The sequence below is a fragment of the Rhagoletis pomonella genome, unplaced genomic scaffold (genome assembly GCF_013731165.1).
Source record: "Rhagoletis pomonella isolate Grant_MI unplaced genomic scaffold, Rhpom_1.0 Rhpom_scaffold_00004, whole genome shotgun sequence".
Lineage (NCBI taxonomy): Eukaryota > Metazoa > Arthropoda > Insecta > Diptera > Tephritidae > Rhagoletis > Rhagoletis pomonella.
In genome coordinates, this window is record NW_023458558.1 from 8,568,711 (window position 1) to 8,593,614 (window position 24,904).

General features: G+C 35.5%; 3 protein-coding genes across 10 annotated transcripts in view; 1 reads left to right on the forward strand and 2 right to left on the reverse strand.

Moving 5' to 3' along the window:
* LOC118736934 overlaps positions 1-23,913 on the forward strand; it is an 87,803-nt gene extending 63,890 nt beyond the window's left edge. For all 8 annotated transcript variants that reach the window (XM_036467085.1, XM_036467082.1, XM_036467083.1 and 5 more), the window contains exons 3-4: positions 22,987-23,044; positions 23,200-23,913. In XM_036467085.1, coding sequence (XP_036322978.1) covers positions 22,987-23,044; positions 23,200-23,348 — 207 coding nt within the window. In that variant the 3' untranslated portion in view covers positions 23,349-23,913. The remainder of the gene's footprint in view (positions 1-22,986; positions 23,045-23,199) is intronic.
* LOC118736932 (membrane-bound alkaline phosphatase-like) lies at positions 15,338-16,970 on the reverse strand. The gene is made up of 2 exons (XM_036467078.1): positions 15,732-16,970; positions 15,338-15,676 (listed from the first exon to the last, which is right to left on the reverse strand). Exons 1-2 carry the CDS (start codon positions 16,968-16,970, stop codon positions 15,338-15,340), a joined length of 1,578 nt encoding a protein of 525 aa, XP_036322971.1.
* Positions 19,987-21,653, reverse strand: LOC118736933 (membrane-bound alkaline phosphatase-like). Its single transcript, XM_036467079.1, has 2 exons — positions 20,421-21,653; positions 19,987-20,336 (listed from the first exon to the last, which is right to left on the reverse strand). Exons 1-2 carry the CDS (start codon positions 21,651-21,653, stop codon positions 19,998-20,000), a joined length of 1,572 nt encoding a protein of 523 aa, XP_036322972.1. The 3' UTR covers positions 19,987-19,997.
* Positions 23,914-24,904: the final 991 nt, after the last annotated feature.

The window sequence follows — 24,904 nt, forward strand, 5'->3', positions numbered from 1 at the left end:
AAAATCCTGAGTTATATAATACTAAAATATTGTCCATGGAACTTCGGTTATGAAATTAAAAAAAAAATGTTTAGTACCGACTTTTATTTGCTATTTAAAAATTCATCAGATAAACATTATAGCTACAGTGACCATTTTTTAAAAATAAAAAAACAGTACAGCTTTACTGGAACCGTGTAATATTATACAACTAATTTTTAAGCAAAAAACAAAACCGACTTCAACTCCCATAAAAAAAAAAAATATATATATATATACTTCATGATCCAATGATCAGATCTAAACCAGAGGGGACTACCTCTGAGACACTGTCTTTCCGATGCAAAAAGAATTATCGAAATCGGTTGACATGGTCCAAAGTTATCATCATGAGAAAAAGAAGTCCCTTGAAATAAAGTACGGATGGTCACCGTAATTATAGCCCATAAGATAAAAGCAACACAGCAAGTAAGATCTTACGTAAAGAGGAACTTGTCTTCACCCATTCTGCATCGTTTTTGATGCTACAGAGTTTATTCTATACTTCGAAATCGCAAGTATGTGATTCAAAAAAAAAAAATAAAATTCTTAGCGTCCCTACGTCAAGTAAATTTTTCGACATTGCAACTTCTTCGATACCCGCCGCCCACAGGAAGAGGCACATCGAGCTTGCTTAGTATTGTTCTCTTGAAAGTTTCCGTAGCTTGCTCATCTTTGTAAGACATTATCGATACTGCCGTAGGGTTTGTCGAGAGAGGGCTCTGTTTTAAAATTACCTACCGAGCTAAAATTACTTAGCACCAGTTGGCAAGAGTTATCCTTTGCTCGGTCGCCAGGTTGGCATGGCATGATAGTGATGACAATGCTGGATCCTAAGAAAGAAAGCACTTCCCTACTTCAAATAGGCATATTTGCTGTCAATTTCGGTTTTGAAAAAACTGCAAGTAGCAAAGAAAAAACTGCATTTTGAACAAACAAACTGCAACCTTAAAAAACGAAAAGATTTTTGAAACATTAAGGTTTTTTAACTGTATGATTGGAATGCGCTGACACCTTTTTATTCAACAGAATAAACGCTGCACTACCATCGCCTCATTTTTACTTAAAAATTTGCTTCCAAACAACCGAAAGAGAAAACAGTTAGCGCCTGCCTAGAAAAGCTTAGACCGTATACTATCGGCTTAGGTGGCCTTGTTCTCAAGTCGCATTATTGCCATTCTTATTTTGATCATTATCGAGTTGTGTGTCGTTAGCTTCGTCCCTATACTACATTGGTATAGTTTGCCAATCAGAAGCATTGAGAAGTATTTCTTCCATATCCCAATTGTACTCTGCACTATGTTACTAAATAAGTTCCCATCTTCGGATCTGTTGTAGGAACCAGGTCCGATTACACAGGCCAACAAAATTTAAAAAATGTTTGCAGCACGTAAAGTGAACCCTGATTCCTATAGGATTTTTTACGTAGAGTCCGAATCTTAAATTAGAAATTTTAGATTGGCTCCAGTTTTTTAGATTCTTTTACTTAAATGTGCCAAAATACTCAACATCTATAATGGAATAGCGGGGTCTGGGTTATCATTTTGAACAAGATGTAAAAAAGTTAACCATTGCTCCTTTAGTACAAAAGGTAAAACTTTGACTTTTATAAACAAAAGTTACAAATACAATTTTAAAAAAATGTACACAGCGAGTATTTAGCTATAACCTGAAATTTTCTCAGTTATTCCAAAATATTTAAAGTAGAAATATTGGGAAATGTTCTACTTTTTTCTTAACTATGCATTTTAAAAATTTTAAAAAATCTTTAAGCTTTCTTTACATCTTATCAGAAATATTCAATCATTTACAGTTTTTTTCATTGCAACGGTTCGAAATAAGCTAATAATTCGGTTTTTGAAACCCTGAAGTCAAAAATATTATGATTGTGCGTGCAAAAATCTATAGAAATCAAATATTCAACTTAAGTATTGAAACTAAAATTAAAAAAGTACAATGCGGTATTTTTAACCCTTCATTTACCATGATGACCATGCACTCAAAAAGAGACTTCAAATATGCTCCTTAAATAGTACTATGAATATAGCATCAGACATTTTTCTACAAATTAATATTCCGCTGCCTTCAACCCGCTTTTACTATGGTACTGAAAGGGTTAATAATGGGTTAATGTTTCTCTGTGTATATGTGTATTATTATATTTATGGCCTTATTTATGTCTACTCATCTCTTCTTCTATGTTGTTCATAGCGGTATCGATTAACAAGCGTACGCAACTGCAAACTTTAAAGCAGTTTTTATTGAGTTTTTGATTTTTTTTTTTTTGGATTTATGCCACTCTTGCAGCAAATGAACGATATAAGCAATTTAGGAAAATATATATGTTAGTACGAATATTTATAGCTCCACAATCACTTGTAATGCCATGCTGGAAATCTTTTCGTTCATACGCACTTCATCTCAAAATTTATTTGTTCGCGCGAATCGCATAAATCTCAAGTGAGTTTGCACAATTGCATCTGTTTGTTAGTTCCCTAAAGCCAACAAACAAAAAAATACATTCTTTGAGTAAGTATTCCAGCAATGGAAATTTTGGATGAATACTTCTCTGTGTGCAACAAATTGAAATAAAATTGAAAATGCGAACATTCGAATATATACTTTGCAAACAGAGTTAGCTTGAGCTAAGTAAGTATGTATGTATATGTAAATTTGAGCCAGCTGCTTGTTGGCAGCGATTTCAATTGAGTTTGGATTTCACCTGTAAATCTTTAGTTGCATTTCTCTCCTTCATACAGTTAGTAAACTTATTTGCTTACGTTCGGCATGCAAATACATACATAAGTAGGTATATGTTTGCATATGCATATGTACATATGTATGTCAGCATTACTCGTATGCATGTGCGTGCATTAATGCTGTTATTGGTGCTTGTGTGCTCGCTGAGCTGGGTGTGCCAATTCTGCTCGATGCACAAGCTTGCTTACCTTTTCAATTTGCATACTTTTCGATTTAACTGACTTCTAGTGGATATTTTTTTCGGCTTGAATATTTGCATACTGAATAAAGAGTGGTCACATTTGATGGACGAAAATGATTGTAGATGCGAAAGTAATTCTTAATGTATTCTTTTGCTTTAATGTTTGTGTATAAATGTGCAGACATTTGCATATTTTTCTATGTCATTGGTTCTCTTTGCTTATTTTTTTTTGTGAGGAATGTTATCAATGCTTCACATAAAGTGCATTTTTAACCGACTTCAGAAAAAGGAGGAGGTTATCAATTCATCGGAGTATTTTAAAATATCGCTTTTCGAAACCATATTGCGAGTATGTATGCGAGAATGAATCCTGAAAAGGGAAGTTAGCAGGAAAGAAATTCACGAGTTGGCCTCACCGAGAAATAACACAGACGCAGGCTCCCTTGCCTAAATGTGAGTTACTCGTAGACAGATGGGCCAACTCTGGGCGAAAACCAGGACATGTGCTTGTGGAACCAAAACTTTTGTTACACTGCAGCCTAGGCAACTGGTTGTTTTTTTCGGGACTTTTTACTTTTTAGGGTATTTTATTTTTTCAGTATATTTCGGGATTCCTCGAAATTTCGAAATGCAACTGTTTAGGTTTTCGGGATACTTGGTGTTTATGGGACCATACGTGATTTAGGATATTTTCGGATTATCTTGTTTGTTTATTTTTTTTTGATACTTTGGGACATTCCGGTATTTTTCGGAGTTTTTCTGGAACTTGTTGGATTTTTCGGAACTTCTATGAACTTTTTGTGCTTTGGAAAGATAGGGTCTTTCGGAATATTCATTATACCTTTCATGACTTTTTTTTTATTTTTTCCGGAAGCTTCGTGTTTCCGAAATTTTTCTGAAACCTTTGTGATTTGTTGAAAAATTTTCTGAATTTTTTTGAGAACTTATTGGGGTAACCCATGCTTGATATGCTTGGGATTTGGGATCTTTTGGCATATTTTGCATACTTTTCAGGTTTTTGTCAGGACATTTCGGGGTTTTTAAAAACTTTTCGGGAACTTTTTGGATTCCTTGGAACTATTTGTATACATATATATGCATATATATATTTTAATTTTTCGATGCTTATTTGGAGTAATTGTGGTTTTGGGACCACACGGTGATTTTTCCGATACATTTTTGGGACTCCTCAGGATTTTTTTAACTCTCCAAGGTTTGCTGGTTAGTATTTTTTATTTTTCGTTTTTAAATTTTTAAAGTGATAGAGAGCTTTTTGCTTTCTTATGACTTTTCGGTATTTTTTAGGGCATTTCGTGCCTTATTGCACTCGGCATTATTTCGATATTTTCAGATATTTTTGGTAGGTGTTGGGATTTGTTGTGTTATTATTCTGGAGATTTTTCTGGAACTTCTGGAATATTTTCGGATTAATTTTCTCGGAAGTTTTTAAGGACTATTCTGAATATCTTCGAGTCTCATCGGGCTTTTATGAACTCTTCAAAGTTCTCGGGCGATTGTGTTTTATAATTTGGGATCTTTTGAAATGTTTCTAGATTTTTCAAGAGTTTCTTGGCCTTTTCCTATGAACTTTTGTATGATTTCATTATGCTTTTTTCACTTTTTGGGATGTTGTGTATAAGTTCTAACATTTGAGGGATTCGCAACGGTGTCGTAAGTGTCGTATTGTTGTATGTCGTAAACTTTAAAAGCTTAAATAAATGTTTAGGAAACCTGAAACCACAACCAACTATTTTTTAGCACTGCGAAAATTCATAATATGACTTTGATGGTACCTTGCGAACTCCCCATATATATTTTTTATGCGTTTAAAGTTGACGACACACAACAATACGACACTTACGACACCGTTGTGAATACCCCAATTGATTTTTATTAATGTTTTAAAAATAAAGAGTAAAAAACAACCGTGCTTTTTATCCTTGCCTTAGAAAATAAAAGAAAAATATAATCGGTATTTCTTGAAGTTGGAAATAATTTAAAAAGCCAAAAAAGAAAAAGAAAAGATTTGCACTTTATCACAACTGCATGCTCGGTCCGCTTTCTGTTTAAAATTAAATTGCTCCCGTTTTCAGTACTTGCTGCTAATATTTGAGCCATGAAAACATAAATCGAATAGTTCCTAGGACGCTAAATCTACTTGAGCGGGCGAATATTTCAACTAGATTTTCTCTTCAATTTTACCCTAAGATTGTTCTTACAACACATTCTAACATACGAGTAAGCACTATATGTACAAATACATATGTACATATATGACTTTACCTTGCTTTCGCACCTTCAAAAACATGATGTTGTTGTTGTTGTCATGAAAACTGTTGCCATTGTATCAAGTCAGCTTCAAAGACACCTTCATACATTAAATACTTTCACAAAAAGACTTTCTTGCCGGTTGTGTCTTTGTTGTTCGCATCCTTGAGCTTAGTTGACATTGTCGTTGTTGGCACTGTTGACTGATGACAAAATTGCATTTGGCTTTAGAGAAGTGGTTTCGCATATTCTGTCGCTTTGAAGCAGCTGTGTCTCATATTGTCTGTGCACAAATACTTCTACATTTGTATGTAGTATGTTTGTAGACCTTAACACTCCCTCATATGTATGGTGACCATATTGATGAGAGCCGAATACGAGACAAAAAATAATTTTGCAAATTTTTTCCACACTGTTTTCCCTGAAACAGTATCCTTATAGTAACTTCACAAATTTGTAGAATAATATTCTCCAGACTTTTACCTCGTAAAATTAAAAAAAAAAAAATCGTAAAATTTTAGTATAATAAAATCCAATTTTAAGTCGGAAAGGCTTACCACTAATTTTTGCAAATTTTTTTTTTGACAGTGTTACGCATTTTTTTCATACAAAGTTCGACCTTTTTTTTTTTGAAAGAGAAGCAAATGAGCAGCACTTTCCACTCGCACTTTATTATACTTAATTTTAATGAGTTACAAAACTGCAAACCGAATTTTTCCAAACATTCTAATTAAAATGTTTGAAATTTTTGCGACACATTGCAGAATTAATATTTACAGTTTTTTGCACAAAGTTGGAAATTTGGTATTGTATGGTTTTTGTTAGGAAAGAAGCTTTACTAACTAAACTAATGGAAAATAGCCAAGAACTACTAAAATATCGAGTCCTAATTTCTAATTTGGCCACTGTATGTATTCCTCGATTCATAGGCATGCCATTATATCGCTCTGTTAAGGCGTCGGAACACCGAATAGGGGACAAATTCAGGACATTAAAAGGAATGCAAAACATTTGGCGTCCCGTATAAAATAAATAAATTACCATGACAATGGGTCGAAAAAGAGGACTGTCCCGTATAATAAAGGACGGATGGTCACCGTACTCATATGCATTATTCACATTTACAGCATTCTAGCAGCGCCGCTCAATGTCATCTACTCGTTCCCTATCGCTATTATATTTTAAATTTTAACTGCACAGCCATCAATTCTAATTTTTGCTGCTGATTTATTTTTATGTAATATATGTAGGTACTTACATTAGACCGCACCAGAAAAAAAGTGTTCGCACTGCACCTTCAAAACTAAACTATTTTTGTTGGATCCTTAAGTATTATAAATATATTGATATTTAAGTCTTGATAAACTTGCCGTTTTCTTTTTTTTTGTTGCAAAGTTAATTGATGTCAAGCACCTACTCCGCTCTAGTACTTACCCACCTGATCTCATAGTTCTTTGATGTCAGTCAATTTAAGCTCTCGAAAAACTTCTAAAATCTATTTAAAATTCGAAATGTATTTATATATATATTTGAAATCGTATTGCAAAAATACTTTAAAGCCTATTTTGTTTGCTTGCAAGTGGTACGACGGTCTAATGCACATTCATATTTTCACACATAGGCATGCATATGTGTACATTTATGCAGGTGTCGTAAGATTTTTTGTTGCCTGCAAATCTTTCATATCTCCTAACTCATTTTGTGATAATTGAAAAGGACATGCAAATACATAACTGGTGCGTGTGTATGCTGCTCCCAATACCTGACGCCTTGGCGCTTGTCTGCCACTTTCTCTTTGCTATTCGCTGTGCCGGGTAAGTGAGCTGTACACAAGTGCAATTTCAAATATATATATTTTTTTTCCAAAGCTTTACCATTATTTTCGTGCAACATTTTCATTTATTTTCAATTCATTTCGTTCTATTTTCGAATGTCTTCTCTTCATTTTGCTTGCTTGAAAATAAGACAGCAGTTTCGAGGTCAAGTTGCAAAGTGCAAATGTTGCTTTCTAAAATATGATTTTTTTAAGCATCCATTTGTAGCTGTTTTTTTTGTTCTCCTTTTGCTTATCAAGTCGGCTTAAGTCTGTCGCTTTTGACGAATTTTCCTTCGTGATCTGTATATGTATGAATTTGGAGACATTGAAATTTGTGGATATGTGTGCGTGTTTGCACAAAATTTTGCATTACAAAATCTCTTAGCTTTCTTTCTCTACATCATACGCTTGAAATGATTATTTGAGTGCAAAATATGACAGATGAAGTGCGCAGTCAGGCATGATGGCAATGCATCATACGCTTTCACATACTATTTGTTGATTTTGATGTTCGAAAGGTGGGATAGCAAACAGTAAAGATGCTGCTGCTGGTACATACATACTCGTATTTTTGGGGCTTTAATGAAAAAAGCACAAAAAGGAATTATTAGATGCATTTACTGAATTTCTAGAAGGTATAGCTAATTACTCTTAAAAAAAATAAAAATTTTAGCTAAATGCATGTTTTAGATACATCTACCGCAAACTAAGTTATTCGTAAGAAAACAATTGTCTGAGATAATAAATTGGAAAAATGGAAATATTTGTAAAATATTTTTTAAATTTTTTTTCAAATTATTATTAACTTCTTTAGTAAAGAATTCCAATTATGTACGCTCACTTCATTATGTCTGCGTACACTCTTCTTTTTATAAATATTCACAATGATTTGCAATGCATAATTTTTTTTTATTATTTTTGTAGAAAAATGTGGTTCATGTTATACATAAAACCATATAAATCAAAGTTTTAAACTGTATATAAAATTAATGAAAATTTAACAAGTTTTCATCAAAATTTTAAACTTTTTACTCAGATTTCTGGTATTCAGTTTTATAGCCCATTCAATTTTGTTATAACTATGTACAGACTTGAAGTGGCTAAGAAAACGCGTTAATTTTTAATTTTTTTTCTGACGGCTCTAGGCCGTCTTCCATATAAAAAAAATTCACTTATACCTTGTATGGAGAAAAATGCTTAGAACCGTCAAAAAAAAAATATGTATATCACTTCAAATTTGTACGTTGCTATAAAGCAATAAAAGCTTTGTTTACATTTTTAGCATATAATTTCAAAATGCCTAATTTTGAGTTGTGTCACTTTGGAAGATCATGTGCGATATACTGTTTAACTATTTATTTTATAATTTTTAAATTTTTTTTTTTTTTAATACGTATTTATGGACTGATAACAATTAAATTTAACTTTTTTTTTGAGCCAAAAATAACAACAATTTACATACATACATATGTAGTAGAAGCTATAGCTGCTAGTTATTTCGGAAATCAGCACATCACCTCCTCATTAGATTTCTTCATCGAGTTCATTGAGATTTGAACTCGAAACTTCGGCGTTCAAAGCTAGTGGCCTTCCCACTGAGCTCGATCAGCCCTGGAAACTGTTGTTGATTTTTCCACTTTTTCATTTGGACAACCAAACTATTCGAAATATTTTCCTGAGTGAGATATTTTGTAGCCTGCAAAATCCTACCTGGAGTAATCAATCCTGTTGGTGCCAAGAATTCGTAGAAAGCCTTATATTTTTCCTCGAGTGTTTTTCCTCTTCTAAACGAAGAGATATAAAATAGTATCCAATTTTGAAATCAGCATACTTACAGGCTTATGTCTGTATGTTTATCTTCAATTACATGTGTAAACAAAAAATAAAAATAAAAAAATTTTGGTTTTTTGTCAATTTGCATTTACAAGTGTATGTTAGAATGTGCAGCTGTCAGCCCCTTTGTCTTGTTATTTTGGCAATTTGCAACTTTTCCCCTTTTTTTGATACCATCAGCAAATGCATCTTTTTGATGCTGCAGTAGCATTTTGAAAAATAGTGCCAGCTGTCGGTTAATGCAGAAATAGTCAATTTTATTTTTATATTTTTCCGCCCATTCCCACCCATATGATATATGTAGCAACAAGAAAGAAAGCAAGAAAAACCGTAAATAAAGAAAAATGTTGGTTGCTAGCCATGCCCTGCGAGTAGTGCACCATGTTAGGGGCTTTCCTTCGTCATTCGATATCATCTCTTCGTTTTCCCATTTTTCGCTTTTACAGCATTTTCTGCTGCTGACACTATTTTTCATGTATCAGCAATATTTTGCTGCCAACTTACAATATTTCAATGCTCTTTGCTATTTGCCTGTTCACAACACTAATCAATTTGGAAGTTTGGCATAGTACGGACAAAGTTTTTAATGGCTCAAAAACGTCATTTTGTGTTGAAAATTTCACTTTTTTGTTACTTTTGCTATTTTTAGGTTATATGGAAATACCAGGTACTCAATGTCAGTCTTTACCTATCTATCTGTCTATCAGGATTATGGAATGATTAGGAAATGAATCAAGAGAAGTTTCACTTACCGTGTGCGGACCAGGCGCCCTAATTTTTTTTTAATTTTTTTTTTGTATTGCGGATCTCAACCCTGCACGCCACCAGATCCTGATTACCTTTGATCCACTACACGTTTATAAAACGCTTCGCTTATTACAAGACAGACACCTGCTTGCAGCCTTACTTTCCAGTGTTAAAATTATACGAAAAATATACATACATACATACATACATATATACCACCCACGTAAAACGATTTCACACAAACAATCAAAATATTTGCGTATTTGTGTGCCCAAGGCATTTTCAGAAAGTGATTAATTTATATTTTGCACTTGTCAACAACTCACTTCCTACGTAAAATCGACGCATCAATCGACAGTATGACGTAGATTTATTGCAAATTAACCTTCACCTATTGCTTAAATATGACAACCATAAGAAAAAAGATAATTCATTTTTAAAATTTTCTTGTCACATGCAAAATAAAAAAAAAAAAATATTCATCAACTGCTTTTTGCCGATAATAAAATCTATAGCGGCAGTAAGGAAGACGAAAGGTATAGCAGCATAAGATGTTATAATTTATGATGAATTTAAAATGAGTCATGAAAAAGTCATAAATATTTAATGCACATATTTTGTTTGGTTTGAAAAGAGGTGGCTGAAAAGTGCGACCCAGAGATATCATTTTGGTGTATCGTCGTTTAAAGTACCAAACCGCGAATCTTCATTCTGCAAAACCGCATAACTGACATTTGCTGCCAAAACTTAGATTTGCATACAAAAGCTCCTTATCCATTCATGCTGAAATATACAAGCCAGAAATGCGACTGCTTTATAAAAAAGGGAACCAATTTAAAATATGCGTGTTTTTACTCTGTAGAAAATAATTTATGCAACCTCACATACGCGGTTTTGCATTTTGTTTATACGTGGTTTTGTACTTTAAACAACGGTACGTATATTTTGATATTCAGCTGTGCTCCATGCAATTTTCAACGCTCTTGGGTGCCTGGTAGCAGACTATTGTCAAGACTGCGTATTTTTCATAGAAAATACATATTGTAATTGTGTGTTGGTGATGAAATCATTAACGTTGATTGGTGGTGCTTTCAGAGAACATTATGAGCCATATAATAGCCCGCTTGCACATACATACATATGTACATATGTACATATACACTGTCGAGACAATCTCTTGTTCTTAACTGATGTGCTTCTAGAACATTTAGACGCACTACGGGTTCGCGATATATCTCTTTTGAATTCAAATAACTGACGAGCTAACTACGGCTATGTCCTAGGAAGTGGGAATTCTGCCCCGCTTTTCTATAGTTCAGAACCTGTTCAAAAATTGAAAGACGATAAAAAGTAACAGGATTTTTCCAAGCAGAGTCTTTATTAGAGCAACAGAAGCCAAAACAACAATTTTTAGAAAACTAATGCATAGAATTAAAAGCAAATTTCACCGATGTATTGCTAGAGGTCTAACTTAAAATATAGAAAAAAATGAGAGAGTTGCCACCTGATAGAGAATTTCAGTTTCAGTAAATGAATAAGGTAAACTAAATATTGCAGTATTGCTGTAAAAAGAAAGAGGTTTAAGAAGACTTACGATGAAAATATTTTTGTGGAAGGTTGCCACCTGTTTGAAAGTTTTAATTTAATTTAATTGATAAGATAAATTCACTATTGCAATATGGGTATCAAACTGAAGAGGTTTAGGAAAGTTTACTGTCAAAAAAATTTCTGTGGAGGGTTGCCACCAGTTTGAAAAATTTTATATAATTTAAATTTATAAAATAAACTAATTATTACAGTACGGGTATCAGACAATACAGAAATACTTTTAACGCGCAGGGAAGCACGCCGCGTATTTGCTAGTAAATATTTAATAAAATAAAATAAAAATAAATAAAAGCGCAAACAATTTAGATATCATATTTTATGGCTGGGTGTGCAGAGGTGCTTGCTGTTATTGGTTAGATTCCACAAGTTCCCAAGATGTTGAAATTTTTGTTTTATATTACTAAACTATGAAAAAGCGAAGTGCAGTATGAAAGTTTATTTTAAAGAAGAAAAGGTCAAACAACTATATATTTAAAGTAAACAAGCCCCCTGCTAAATCCCTTTTTCGATAGCTTCGAAGTAGTTCTCAAATCGACAGATGAGATCTAGTTCGTCCTGCAGCCCTCTTGGACTCAGCAGCCACTTTTCACCCTTAATTAGTGAAATAAGATAGTTTCTTAAAATTACTATCGGACTGGTTCGTTTTTGGCTATAAATATCTAGTACGGAACTAGAAATTTGATGCGCTTCACTGCATGGTATGTATGTATGTAAGTATGTATGAATATGTTGACACCAGAGCGAAGGCCAAGTGCTCCGCATTCTATGTAATTTTCCTATGACAAAATATTATCGATGCGCCGATGACTGTTCGCCTGCAGCTTTGGTTGAATATTTGTTTATTTATGTATGCCCATGTGTGAGTATAATGGAGTGCATTGAAATGCATAGAAATACATACATTTGTGTGTACGTACATTTGTATCCATGCGCGTACATTTGTATTGTGTGCTCGCCTTGTCCCACTAGACCACCTTGGTTGTGTGCTGTCTATCTCTGCGCTGAAGTGCTGGCAAGGTGTTGTTGCGCTCCACATCAAATCACATGTCGGTTAATGAATATTCATGTTGTGTGCACGCCAGCACCTCGCCTGCAATTACAGCGGCAATAGTGAGCAACTGTTGCCAATCGGCTGCTCCACCCTTTTTATCTGGCATACTCTGCTGTTAATGCCTGGCTTGCATTCTCTATATGGCTTTAGGTAGCTTCCCATTATGACCTGCAGTAATACCATGGAACAGCTATAAAAACGCTCAACGACAACTGTTAATGGCAAAGGACATGAGTAAATGTGAATGTGTGTGTGTGTGTGTTGGTGACATTATGTTTGCATTCTTGGTAATGGAGGTGATAATCGGTGAGGTTATCTTAATGACGATTGCCACCAAAATGGGTTTGCTCCGCACGCAATTTGCGGTAGGAAAATTAGTTGCAAATGCGCCTCGGTGCTTTGCATACAAATTGAATATAGGCGACCACAAATTGACGGAAATTCGGACTCTGTGAGTTGTTGCTAAATCACTATTTTCATGTTCAATTAAAAAATCCAACAAAGTGAATAAGTCATGCAAGTCTATTTAAACTAAAAGAAAAAGTATGCAGTTTAAATTGTATATTCCATTCTATAGTATCCGGTTAATGATTGAGACCTAAAATTGAATAGACCAAAAAAAAAATAATCAGTGGAGAGTTTAAGCGAACAGTTCAACAAGAAGCTCTTTAGATTTTAGAAATTTTTCAGAAAATCACACGACGCCTTAAAGCCACACTATTTTTTAATGAGAAGTAACGGCTAAATTGAATTTTACGGGATTCAAAGCAACCCACATATTTTTTATCAATTTAAAATGTTGAATGGTGTCTAACAACATTTAACCGTTATTTAATGCACACCCCTCCCCCGTTTTACGCGATACTCGTTAAGCAAATTTTCGAGCTTCTACAGTTTTTAGTTGGAAGTTAAAAAAAAATGCAATAACCCATATAAACCCAATAAATGAGCATTTTAAATTTACACGTAATCTGAATTTATGCATCTGGTAACATTTATGTACACCGAAACGATTCGGCATAAATCGTGTTTTACTCTCGAGTTTTTCGCGATTTTGTTTTCTCTTACGGATTTTTCAGGTCCAAAAACACATTTATTACTTAATTTTTGTTTTATATGAGTGGTTTATTTTTAATCACAAAATATCGGCTAAACTGTACCCATTTTGGGCTTCTTTTGCTTAAAATAATAAAAAGCAAGAGTTAACTAAAATTGCTGTTCTTTCCTTCTAAAACTCATTCTCGGTGCGTTCTCTGATCAACTGTAGAAATCTTTTAGTTTTAACCCACCGTTATTAGAGTAGGCATTAGGGTGGTTTAAACATGGCGATTCACGCTCGTACGACTTTTTCAATCAGATTCTGTAAAGGGTAATAAGAGCTGTCAATCTGAATCGCAACGGAAGCATATATGTATAGCAAAAGAACGATGCTGCGGCGTATGCAGATTTTATCGACGTTGTCGGTTTAGGCTCAGGAAGTCCGTACATACTCTCATTTCTACATAGGGCCCTTGGTATTTTTTTCAATCCTTGGTAGCGAACCCTAAGAAATTTTGAAATTTTCATGGAAGCCCTTATTTTGTACATAGAACATACAAAATTTAGTTTTTCATATGTTTAAGGACCACCCTAGTAGGCACATTGCATTAATTGCTTCTTACATTTTTGTATGCAGTCTGCAGCAGAGCAGGCGATCAATATACATATATAAACTATGCAGCCTTTTAGATATATTCTTCCCCTAGCTCAATACTCGTACATACAGAGGCGGGAAAATAAATATGGACGTGACATTTTAAAAAGGATTAGCTATTTTTCTTTTGCTTATTTAATATTTGTTATATTTTTATGAAAGCCTTGCTATCAAACAAAAACCATTTAAGTCCGAATTCCAAACTTTGTAAAAAGTTCGAAAATGTTTTATCAAAATGTTCAAAATTTTTAAACAGAATTTTTATAAAAATTCTGGTTTGCAAACTATCGACGACACCATCGTAATAGTCTGGTCACTTGAAATAACTATCGATAGTTTCAGTACTATCGCCATTATCGTTTCATTGATAGCGTATTCACTTTCCTAGCGCTTTTGACACTTGCACGTATTGGTTCAAAGAAAACAAAACTTGGCAGCATTATTTCATGAACGAACGAATAAAGATCACCCAGAACGGAGTGCGAGAAAAAAGAATTGTTTTTGCAGTGACTTAATTTTTTCGCCGCCATGTGAATGAAACGGAATGGTAAATGAAACAACCGATTAAAAAATGACGTTATCAACTATTATTTTTTTTTCTAAAATGTAATTACAAATACACGGTGGTTGCCGTGCTGGGTGATCTGTTTAGTTGGTTCATGACATTATTTCTAAAAGCGCCATTTTTTATTTTAAGCGTGGAAATAGCAGAGGTCAAAAGACTGTCAAATAGAGAAATTTCAGAAAGCAGTTGCATGAACAGTGGCACCTGCCTTTTCTGGGCAGCCAAAATAATCTAATCTCAAATCCTTTATCTTTAGTAGGCAAATAAAAAACTCAGACGTGCTGGATTTTGTACAGCAAAAATGCTCAGCACGATTTACTTTCTTAGAAATATACCAGTGGAACCATTTCAGAAATGAAGTCAAAATTTATTGAGATGTTTCCTTAACGTCCTGCTTTCTATCATGCTTGTCCGCAAAGGCTTAACTTTTCCAATTATGTTCTAATTGAATACTAAATACATGATAAGCACAATTGATTTTTAGCAAAAAAAAAAGCGTCTTCGATTCTCATTAAAAAAAAAAATATATATATATATATATATATTTCATGATCCAATGATCGGATCTAAACGAGATTAGTATGGAGTATATATGGTATATATATTCCGACGAACCGAAAACCTCCTCCTTTTTTGGAAGTCGGTTAAAAAGAAAGATTAGTCAGTCTTGACCGACCTCCGATTCTATGTAATTTTTGTTTGTATTCTCCTACACACTTATATACCATATACATATGTATGTATATATATCCCGCCTTAAAAACTACGTTTAATCACACAATCACAAATTAAAGCTTTTAAGAACACGCTGTAAGTCCATTTGGCAAGCACGAGGCATACGCCATCATATGCGGAATTGTATTTTGATCATAAACGCTGGTGAATAAGTGGGCCCACGGACCCGAAGCGAATACGGCCACATCATCACCGCCATGCGTCTCCGAGGAGAGAGGCAGTGTTGCAGGGAATCTATCGCGAGCTTTGCCGGTGATCAAAGTTGTTGGATCCAGACGCTCATGCTGATTGACATCATAAAATTTACTGTAGCTCGGACCATTCGCGTAACTCAAAGTCATGTACGGTTTGCTGTCGGAAGCCGTGTATGACGCAGCGCCGAAAATGTCATTGCCACGGTCCTAGTAGACGAGGCAAAAATTTATTAGAATATGTTACATAGAAAGTTCAAATTACCGAATATCCCGAGTAGCTCAACGTGTGTGAGTGATCGGCTGTCACCACAATCAGAGTGTCCTCTTCATTGGTCAACTCGCGCGCTGCTTGTATTGCCTTTGAGAACTCGACGGTTTCATCCATAGCAAGGCGCGCATAGGTGGCATGATGGCCGTGGTCAATGCGTCCACCCTCGATGAAAATAAAGTAACCTTGCTCATTACGACTCAGGAACTCTATCGACTTGCGCGTCATCTCTTCCAAGGTTGGTTGATTGCTGAGCTCGTCGGTCTCCAAGTGGTACAGCATGTGACTGTCTTCGAAAAGTCCCAGCAAGCGATCGACTTCACTGAAATTCAAGCTATTCAATTCACTCAGAGTCTCGACGTAGGCATTTTTGCTGTTCTGTTCCTGATAGTCGGCAATCAGATTGCGGCCATCGCTGCGCAATCCATTTGCATACAAATTTGAGTCCACAAACTCCCGCTTACCGCCACCCATAATCACCGAAAGCTTGCTGCCCACTTCGCCATGTATTAGTTGGTAAGCAATGTCCTCTATGTTGCTATCGGCGCCGCAGTCAGAGTCCACTTCACTGTCGTTCTCCCAGTTACGTTCAGCCACGTGTGCGTAAACGCCAGCAGGTGAGGCGTGTGTGATGCGTGTGGTGGTCACGACACCCGCCAACTTACCGGCATCTAGCGCCCATTTGGCTATGGAGTACACATGATTGGTGGCGTTGGCTGATTGCTGACAGTCGGTACGCTCTACACCAGCAACGCCAATGGTGCCGCCGAAAGCTTTAACGCCGCATAGGTATGCGGTGGCAGTGGATGCTGAGTCGGAAACAATTCTATTCACATTGAAAGTGCGCGAAAGTCCCGTGTAAGGAAACTTTTCAAAGGAGAGAAACTCTTCCTCACCGCCGAGTAAATTGCGAGCCGCAGAGTGCGTGGTGATGCCCATGCCATCGCCCAGGAACATTATCACATTTTTTGCGATATTCGTGTTGAGTGGTGTGCTGAGCTTTTCCTTGACAAACTGTTTGCCTTGGTCCAGCCAATACTCGGAGGTATCCTCGTCGGCCACTTTGGTTTGGTAAGCCACTCCGCTGCGTTTACTCGCGCCTGTGAATTCAGGATGCATGCGACTTTCCCGACAATCCTCATCGTCCTGCGCGCAGGCGGGTAGCGCTTGTACGACGGTCAGCAGTGTGCAGAAGACCGTGGCAAGGACTAAAGTGTGTCGCATATTCGACATGGTGCTCGGATTGTTAGTCAAAAAATAACTGGCGCATAAATTATCTGGAAAGTACTTAAATAGTAGATACATATTTTCTTAAATTTTTTCGATAAAATTTTCACGTGAGGAACTTATGTATGGTTTGGGTAAATGGATAACTAATATATCCATACATACATATCGTCGTTTAAAGTACAAAACCGCGTATCGTCATTGTGCAAAACCGCGTAACTGCTGACATTTGCTGCCGAAAATTGTATTTGCTCCCACAAGCTCTTGGCTCAATCCTTATCCCTTCGTCCTGAAATATACTAGCCAGGTATGCGATTGCTTTGTAAAAGGGAACCATTTTGGAATATGAGTGTTTTTACTCTCTTGATACAGGTTTGCAATATCTTGATACGCGGTTTTGTACTTTAAACGACGATATGTACATACATAATTCGATTTGGCGATACCTAGCCCGTTTCCATAATTGCCCAATTGTTCTTAATTGCGACCTTAGCCATGTACCGAAAATGTTGTTCACGTGTTGTTCGAACGTTATCAGTCCGATACCCTAATAAAAAACAACAAATTCCAGCACGTTTTCGCATTAAATCATATAAAGCTTTAGATGGAAGTCAGTGTGTGTATTATATTGCTATCAGACACACCATAAAATATATGTATGCCCGTCGGCATGCACACTAGGGTGGTTCAAAAATGCGTTGTTCTATATCCAAAAAAATATTCCCCTGTTTTTTATTTCGAAATCCAAAAATATTTAAAGGTCGGTCAAGTCGCTCAAGCATTTCCATGTTTTTGTAAAGTTGTTCATGGAAATGGTAAAGAATTCTTGAAAATCTATACTTTTCGATCGGAAAGCTCTTCAGAAGACTTCCAGTAAGACACACAATTGTTCACTTTACCATTTTTTAATACTAAAGATTTTTTATGAACCTCCTTTGAATTTTTGAGGCTTTTGGGGTAAATAAAAAGTAATTCATATTAAAACATGGTTAAATAAACAATTGGATATAATTACTGGAAGTCTTCTGAAGAGAAGCAAAGTATTGATTTTCAAGAATTTTATACCATTTCCACGAAAAATTGTTTTTCCCCATATAAAATAGATCGGAAACTTTGAATGACCTCTAAAAATGAGAGAGAGCATTGATATTCCGACTTAACTTTGCTTTGTATCACCCTAATGTACATACCGACAGGTATTTAATAGCCAACTTTAATTGGGTTATTATCGATTTTAAAGCAATTTCTTTAACTTTCTGGTACATTCAGCATTTTGTAGTTATAATACAAAGGCAAATAAACTTAAGCATACATGCTTACATATGTACATATACGGGCACATATATATAAGTGCTTAAACACCTGTATCATAAATCTTTATATATATATTTATGCACACATATGTGTACGCTCATAGGTACAAATGTTCAATAAATCTGAGAGAGCTTAGATTGAATTTTGCTCTATCAAAAAAAAAAAAGCTGAAAGCCAAGAGATATCTACCTTTCTCTCTTTTAAAATTAGTTCTAGAAAAAATACCTTTTATGAATGAAATAATATAGTAACTAATACCATATGCGCGTCTTTAAAGCTCATACAAATTGTATTTTAATCTAGAATTGCGAAAATTTTCTACTATATCTGTAAGCAATCGTTTGGAGTTGGTGTTGTTGGAATGATCATTTCAGCTTCGGAGCCAAAGGGGCGAAATTTGATCGTTCTACTTATATTTAGATATCTTTTCCTTACCGTTCATTTTATGTCTATCAATATCTCTCTGATTATGATAATCGCATCATTATCGTGCTTCGTTATAGTTTTTTTTATTGTTATCGATATCCTTATCATAATCGTTTCCCGTTATGGCAATGGTTCATTATATTATTGTTAATGTTATCGTTGGCATTATACTTATCGTTATCGGCATTTATGGTTGTGTCGTAGCTATGGTTATCGTTTGGTTATGGTTACCGTCACGGTATGGTTTTCTAATGGTTATGGTTATAGTTTGGTTATGGTTGTGGTTATGGATATCGTTATGCTTAAAGGTAAGGCTATGGCTATGGTTATGGTTATGGTTATCGTTGTAGTTATGGTTATTATCATAGTTTGGTTATGGTTGCGGTTATGCTTACTTTTTTAAGGTTATAGTAGTTATGGCTATGGTTATGATGAGGATTCTGCTTACGGTTATGGTAGATTTTAAGGGTGTACATGCTATTGTCGTTAGCGTCGTCGTTATCGTTACATAAGGAAGAGTGAAATTAGGTTCATTAAGCTGGTGATTCGAACCCCTTTCTCTCGCTACCTCGCGTGCAATTTCGTTTCTCAAATTCCGAGGTGCCTTAATATTCAGCATAGGCTTGGAGATGATCATTCTTATAGAGAGGGTAATAATAGCTGATTAGCGGGCTAAAGGGCTTGAAACACAGTTGGCCATTATCCCATTGAAATGTTCTATGATCAAGGTAAGAGAAGGGCTGGACATCCCGCCAAACCATATTTATTTAATTTTGGTATCAGAAAGATCATATCTTTATATTTTGGTTGCATATATTATTAAATTAAATTTATAGTGCCCGCAAATAAAAAGCATTTCAACCGTTGTAGTCTAAAGTCGCCGACCTAAATAAACAAATGTAAAGTTTTCACGAAAGTTTTGCCTAATATTCCGTCATAGAAGAAGGTAATGAATCATCACTGATGATACAACCAGCCCAAGATCGCAGACCTCCGTTATATTCTAAAGCCAAATATAAAAGAATCCCACCCCCGTGACCGCAAGCAGTTTTATATAGTATGTCTATGTATATGCAACCCTGGGTCTGTTTGTTTGAAGTGTATTTTTGACGATGTCTATAATCTATAGCTTTCTATTTACTAAAATCTTGCAATCGATGGATCGTTACTTTTCTGAAAACTCTTTAATTTAATAAATTTTCCCTAAATATATTTCAAATAATTTATTTATTGTAAACAAGCAAGCTCTTTTATTTCACAACAAATATTGTTCTAACCAGCCTCAATACCGGCTTAAGTACAAACGGTTAAGCCGTCGGATAAGCACGAAGCATAAGCCATAATATGCGGAATAGTGTTTTGCTCGTACGCGCCAGTAAACAGGTGCGCCCAAGGACCCACGGCGAACACGGCTACATCATCACCGCCATGCGTCTCCGTGTCAAGTGGCGCTGTAGCGGGGAATACGTCGTAGATGTCGCCTGTTACAATGGTTGTCGGATCGCGACGTACCTTATTGTCAACATCGTAGAATTTCTCATAACTCGGCCCATTTGCATAGCTGAGGGTCATCAATGGCTTGCGATCGCCGGGTGTGGCGGGTGTGCGGCCAAAGATATCGTTACCACGGTACTGAATAAGTGAAAATATGTTGGATATTTAATTAATTTTAAACAATTAAAATATGTGAGCATATACATATATTTTTCAACTCACCGGATAGCCAGAGTAGCTGAATGCATGCGAATGATCGGCTGTGACCACAATCAAAGTGTCCTCCTCGTTGGTCAATTCGCGCGCGGCTTGAACGGCCTTTGAGAACTCGACGGTTTCATCCAGTGCAATGCGCGCCATATTGTCATGATGCGCCAAATCGATGCGTCCGCCTTCGATGAAAATAAAGTAGCCCTGCTCGTTGCGACTAAGGAACTCAATTGCCTTGCGCGTCATTTCCTCCAGTGTGGGCTGGCGTGAGCTCGCGTCAGTTTCTAGGTGATAAAGCAAGTGACTGTCAGCGAAAAGGCCCAGCACGCGGTCGACACTACTGAAATTTAAGCTGTTGAGTTCCGCAAGCGATTCTACGTATGCATTTTTGGCGCTTAGTTGCTCGTATTGATCAATTAGATTCTGACCATCGCTGCGTGTGCCATTCGCATAGATTTCACGATCCACAAAATGCCGCTTGCCACCGCCCATCATTAGCGACAACTTGCTGCCCACTTCGCCGTGTATTAACTGATAAGCTATATCGTTCACCTGACTGTTAGCGCCACAGGACTTCCCCACCTCAGTGTCATCTTCCCAATCGCGATCCGCAATGTGCGCATAGACGCCTGCTGGCGAAGCGTGCGTTATCCTTGTGGTCGTCACAACACCAGCCGACTTACCGGCGTCCATGGCCCACTTGGCAATTGAGTAAACGTGCGTGGTGGTATCCAGCATGGCTTCACAATCTTCACGTTCTACCTGAGCACTCACACCAATTGTTCCCTCCATAGCTTTGACGCCGCACAAGTAGGCGGTGGCGGTGTTTGCTGAATCGGGCACAATACGATCGACGGCATAGGTCTTCGATAGACCCGTGTAAGGGAATTTTTCGAAAGAGAAGTACTTTTCCTCACCACCGAGCAGATTGCGTGCGGCCGAGTGCGTGGTGACGCCCATGCCATCGCCTAAGAACAAAATCACATTCTTGGCCTTGTTAGTGTTTAGTTTCTCAGCAAACTTGGACTTGATGAATTCTTTGCCCTGATTGCGCCAATAGTCGTTGGTGTCATCGCCATCGATTTTACGTCCAGTCACACGACCTGCGGGTGCAGAAGGCAGGTCCGGATGCATTTGGCTTTCGCAGCAGTCTTCGTCGTCCCGTGCGCAAGGCGGCAGCGCCTGTACGGCGACAAGAATACAAGCCAAAGTGGCGTAGAAGCATGTGCGCTTTGTATGAGACATCGTCGTATGCAATGGTTTGAGTCAAAAGTCAACTGAAGTGAAATGGTAGAAGTTGGATTTAGGTAATATGAAGTGGAATTTTGGTTGTGTAGTGAAAATGATAAAAATATTTATTAAGGCGCTTGAGTAGTTTTACAGCAACGATTAGATTAGCGATGCAGCGCTAAGTCTTGCTAAGATTTCTTACATTATATCGGCGTGGTTGTGACTGATATGAAATATATTCGGTGTTCGCTCTGGCAGCAAATATAAACACGCCGTTTGTTTACTGGAAAAAACGTCATAATCCAAGGTAAAAAATTTGCAAACAAATAAAAATATGCATAACCATGTCTGAAAATGTTGGCTTTTAAGTAAAGAATTGGCCTTTCTTTTTCTTATCTCTAACGAAAAAAAGTATTTCTCTCAACAAAGAAAGGAGCCTAATTAAGGTTTCTGCAGTTATGAAGTTCTCCAATTTAACGCCGATATGTATGTAGAAGCTTTCTGTTTATCATATAAAGTTTATTTAGTGCATTTCTGTGTGTATGTATGTATATCCTTTACAAAGGCTTACTCTATCAGTATTTATAACCTCTGCTCTTTATCGCTGTTATTTATGGCGCATTTGTGGCCACACAATTTTTTTTTGTTAATTAACTGCGATGGTTAGTTTTTATTGAATGTACATATACATATGTATGTATGTGTAAATACTTTAGTATGATTTAAATTTGATTTTTAATCGTTTGCTGAACGGTGCGGCTCGTATAAGGTTTTAGACAGGCGGCATATCTATAAAAAAAAAAAATAAAACGCTAATGCACATCTGGAGAACTATTTCTTTTATTTGACACAGCGCATTTATTATAATTTTTCACACAGCTGGCAACCCCCCTTCGAAAAAAATACAACCTTATTCATTTGACACCCCAGTTTTTAAAATTGTATGAACCGTGAAAATGTGATGCCACTAACAACAAATCTTTCACGCAACATATTTATGTAGGTAGTAATTTTTAATTGGTGGCAAGCCTACTTAAAATAGGTTAAGTGGTACTTAATTTTTTAGTCCACCGAATGGTCTTATAATTTTTCAAATTCAAAAATTAATTTATTATTGAACATCTGGAGCCTAATCCCTTTCATTTGACACTTAATTTTTGGTAATCCAACGAATAGCCTACATCTTATAACTTTTCGCACAGGTGGCAGCCCTACAGAAATTTTAAGTACTAAAGGGAGGCTGCCGCCGCATTATTTGTTTGGTAGCCTTAAGTATTTACTAACTTAGTTAAGAACTAAAACTATTAGAAATAATCTGTCATTAATGTGTTTTCTTTTTTTTCCACAGAAATATGTTAGCGAATTGTCAACAGTGCGAGATTGCGCCACCGAGTGTGTTGAGAAAGGTAAGTGCACGCTTATTTGTTTTTAATTTTTTACTATTTACTAACATAAATACACACATACATACATACGTGCATATGTATATGCAAACAACTTCAGTAAATCTATTGAACTTCCATTCCACTATTTTTCTTTCTCTGCATTTTCTTATTTACAGAAATCTGGGAGACGCAAACCTACTGCTGCAATACGGATGGCTGCAATGGGTCCACCAATTTGCAAGCTTCCAAACCGCTGCTCTTATTACCGTTAATATATTGCGTGTACAAATCGCTGGTGGTTGCTTTCAGGGAGCAGCGGCACTAAGTTCATGCAACATGCGGCTGAAGCAAGCAAAACGAGTTCTCGTAATTATATAATTACTAACAAAATAATGGAAATGTAAGATAATTGAGTGCAATAAGGTTAAAAACAAATTTGAAAAATTTTAATTATTTTTCGTAAGTTTTGTAAATTTTATTTAATGCAAATTTAAATTTTTTGATGATTCTTTAATAAGCTGAATGTTTATTAATTTATACATATACATAATTACTTTTCAACTCGTATTATAAAATAGTTTCATTTCCAGCATTTTTTTTTTTTGATTATATTTCCTAAGCAAAAGAGAAGTTCAATAAAATCGCAACGCTTTGCATTATTCCTCGTTCAAATTCGTACTTTTTAATAGTCTTCCCAAAAGTTTGAGTAGCAAATATATTAACAAACGAACATTTACACATGCAAGAAAAATAAGAAAAATAGCAAAAATTTGAATATACATAAAGAAATGAAAAATATATACATACATACCACACAACTTATATATATATATTACCTAAATCCGAATGTTGAAAATCTTACGATTGCGATAACAAAAAAGCATATTAGAACAAATTCTAAATATAATAATGCAAAAAATATATATACATACATACTTACATATATGTAATTGTACTGTATACATATGTACATACATATATGTATGTAATTACAAGTGTATATAAAGCATTTTCAGCTCAAACATCTTCGTACTAACTAGAAAGAATTGAAAAATTTTAGCAAATAAATAACACCTTGACGCAGGATAAATAGTTGCTATTTATTGGAAAACGAGCAAGCAAGTAAGAACAGTTATTTGAAGCTGCTTATATATATGTAGATAACTTCAAACGACAACAAATAAAACAAGTACATACTTATTAGAATTATCTTTTTTTTCAACAATATTACCATCCAAAGCTCAAAGGAACTTAAAGTTCGGCTGGCTAATTAGCTAAGCTGAGCAATACGGCTAGAAATTTGTTTAGATATTTACTAATATTTTCATGAAAAAAAACTATACCATACAATATTTTTTTTGCATAAAGCTCTACAAATAAAAAAAAATATTCAGTAAAATTTCTCGCTAAGACATATTGCGCAAGCAATCGCGTCGCCGAGTTATAATTTGGGGCTGGCTGGGGCGATTGCTTTCAGGCAATATGGAAATGTAAACTTTCCACATTTTAGTTCTTGATTTTTTTTTTTTTAACTTGCATTTGACATTTCTCTGTACAGCTTTTTTAATACATACATATTTACAATATGATTAATTTGTATACTAAAACACTAAATAAGAATATTCTAAAATCGCGCGCGCAATTTATAAACAAACATCGTAAGAGTCCGTAAGATTTTCTAAATTCAACATCTCGCAAATATCGCATTCTATTAGATAACATGAATTCGCATAGTACACTCGAGCATTCACATTATTTACTAAATATAACTTAAGTGGATAATATAGATTTTCAGCAAAGAATAGAAAATAAAAGCAAGCCAATTTGTAAGCTAAAACAAAATTGAGAAAAAAGTAATATTTTAGGCGAAAATTATGAGAT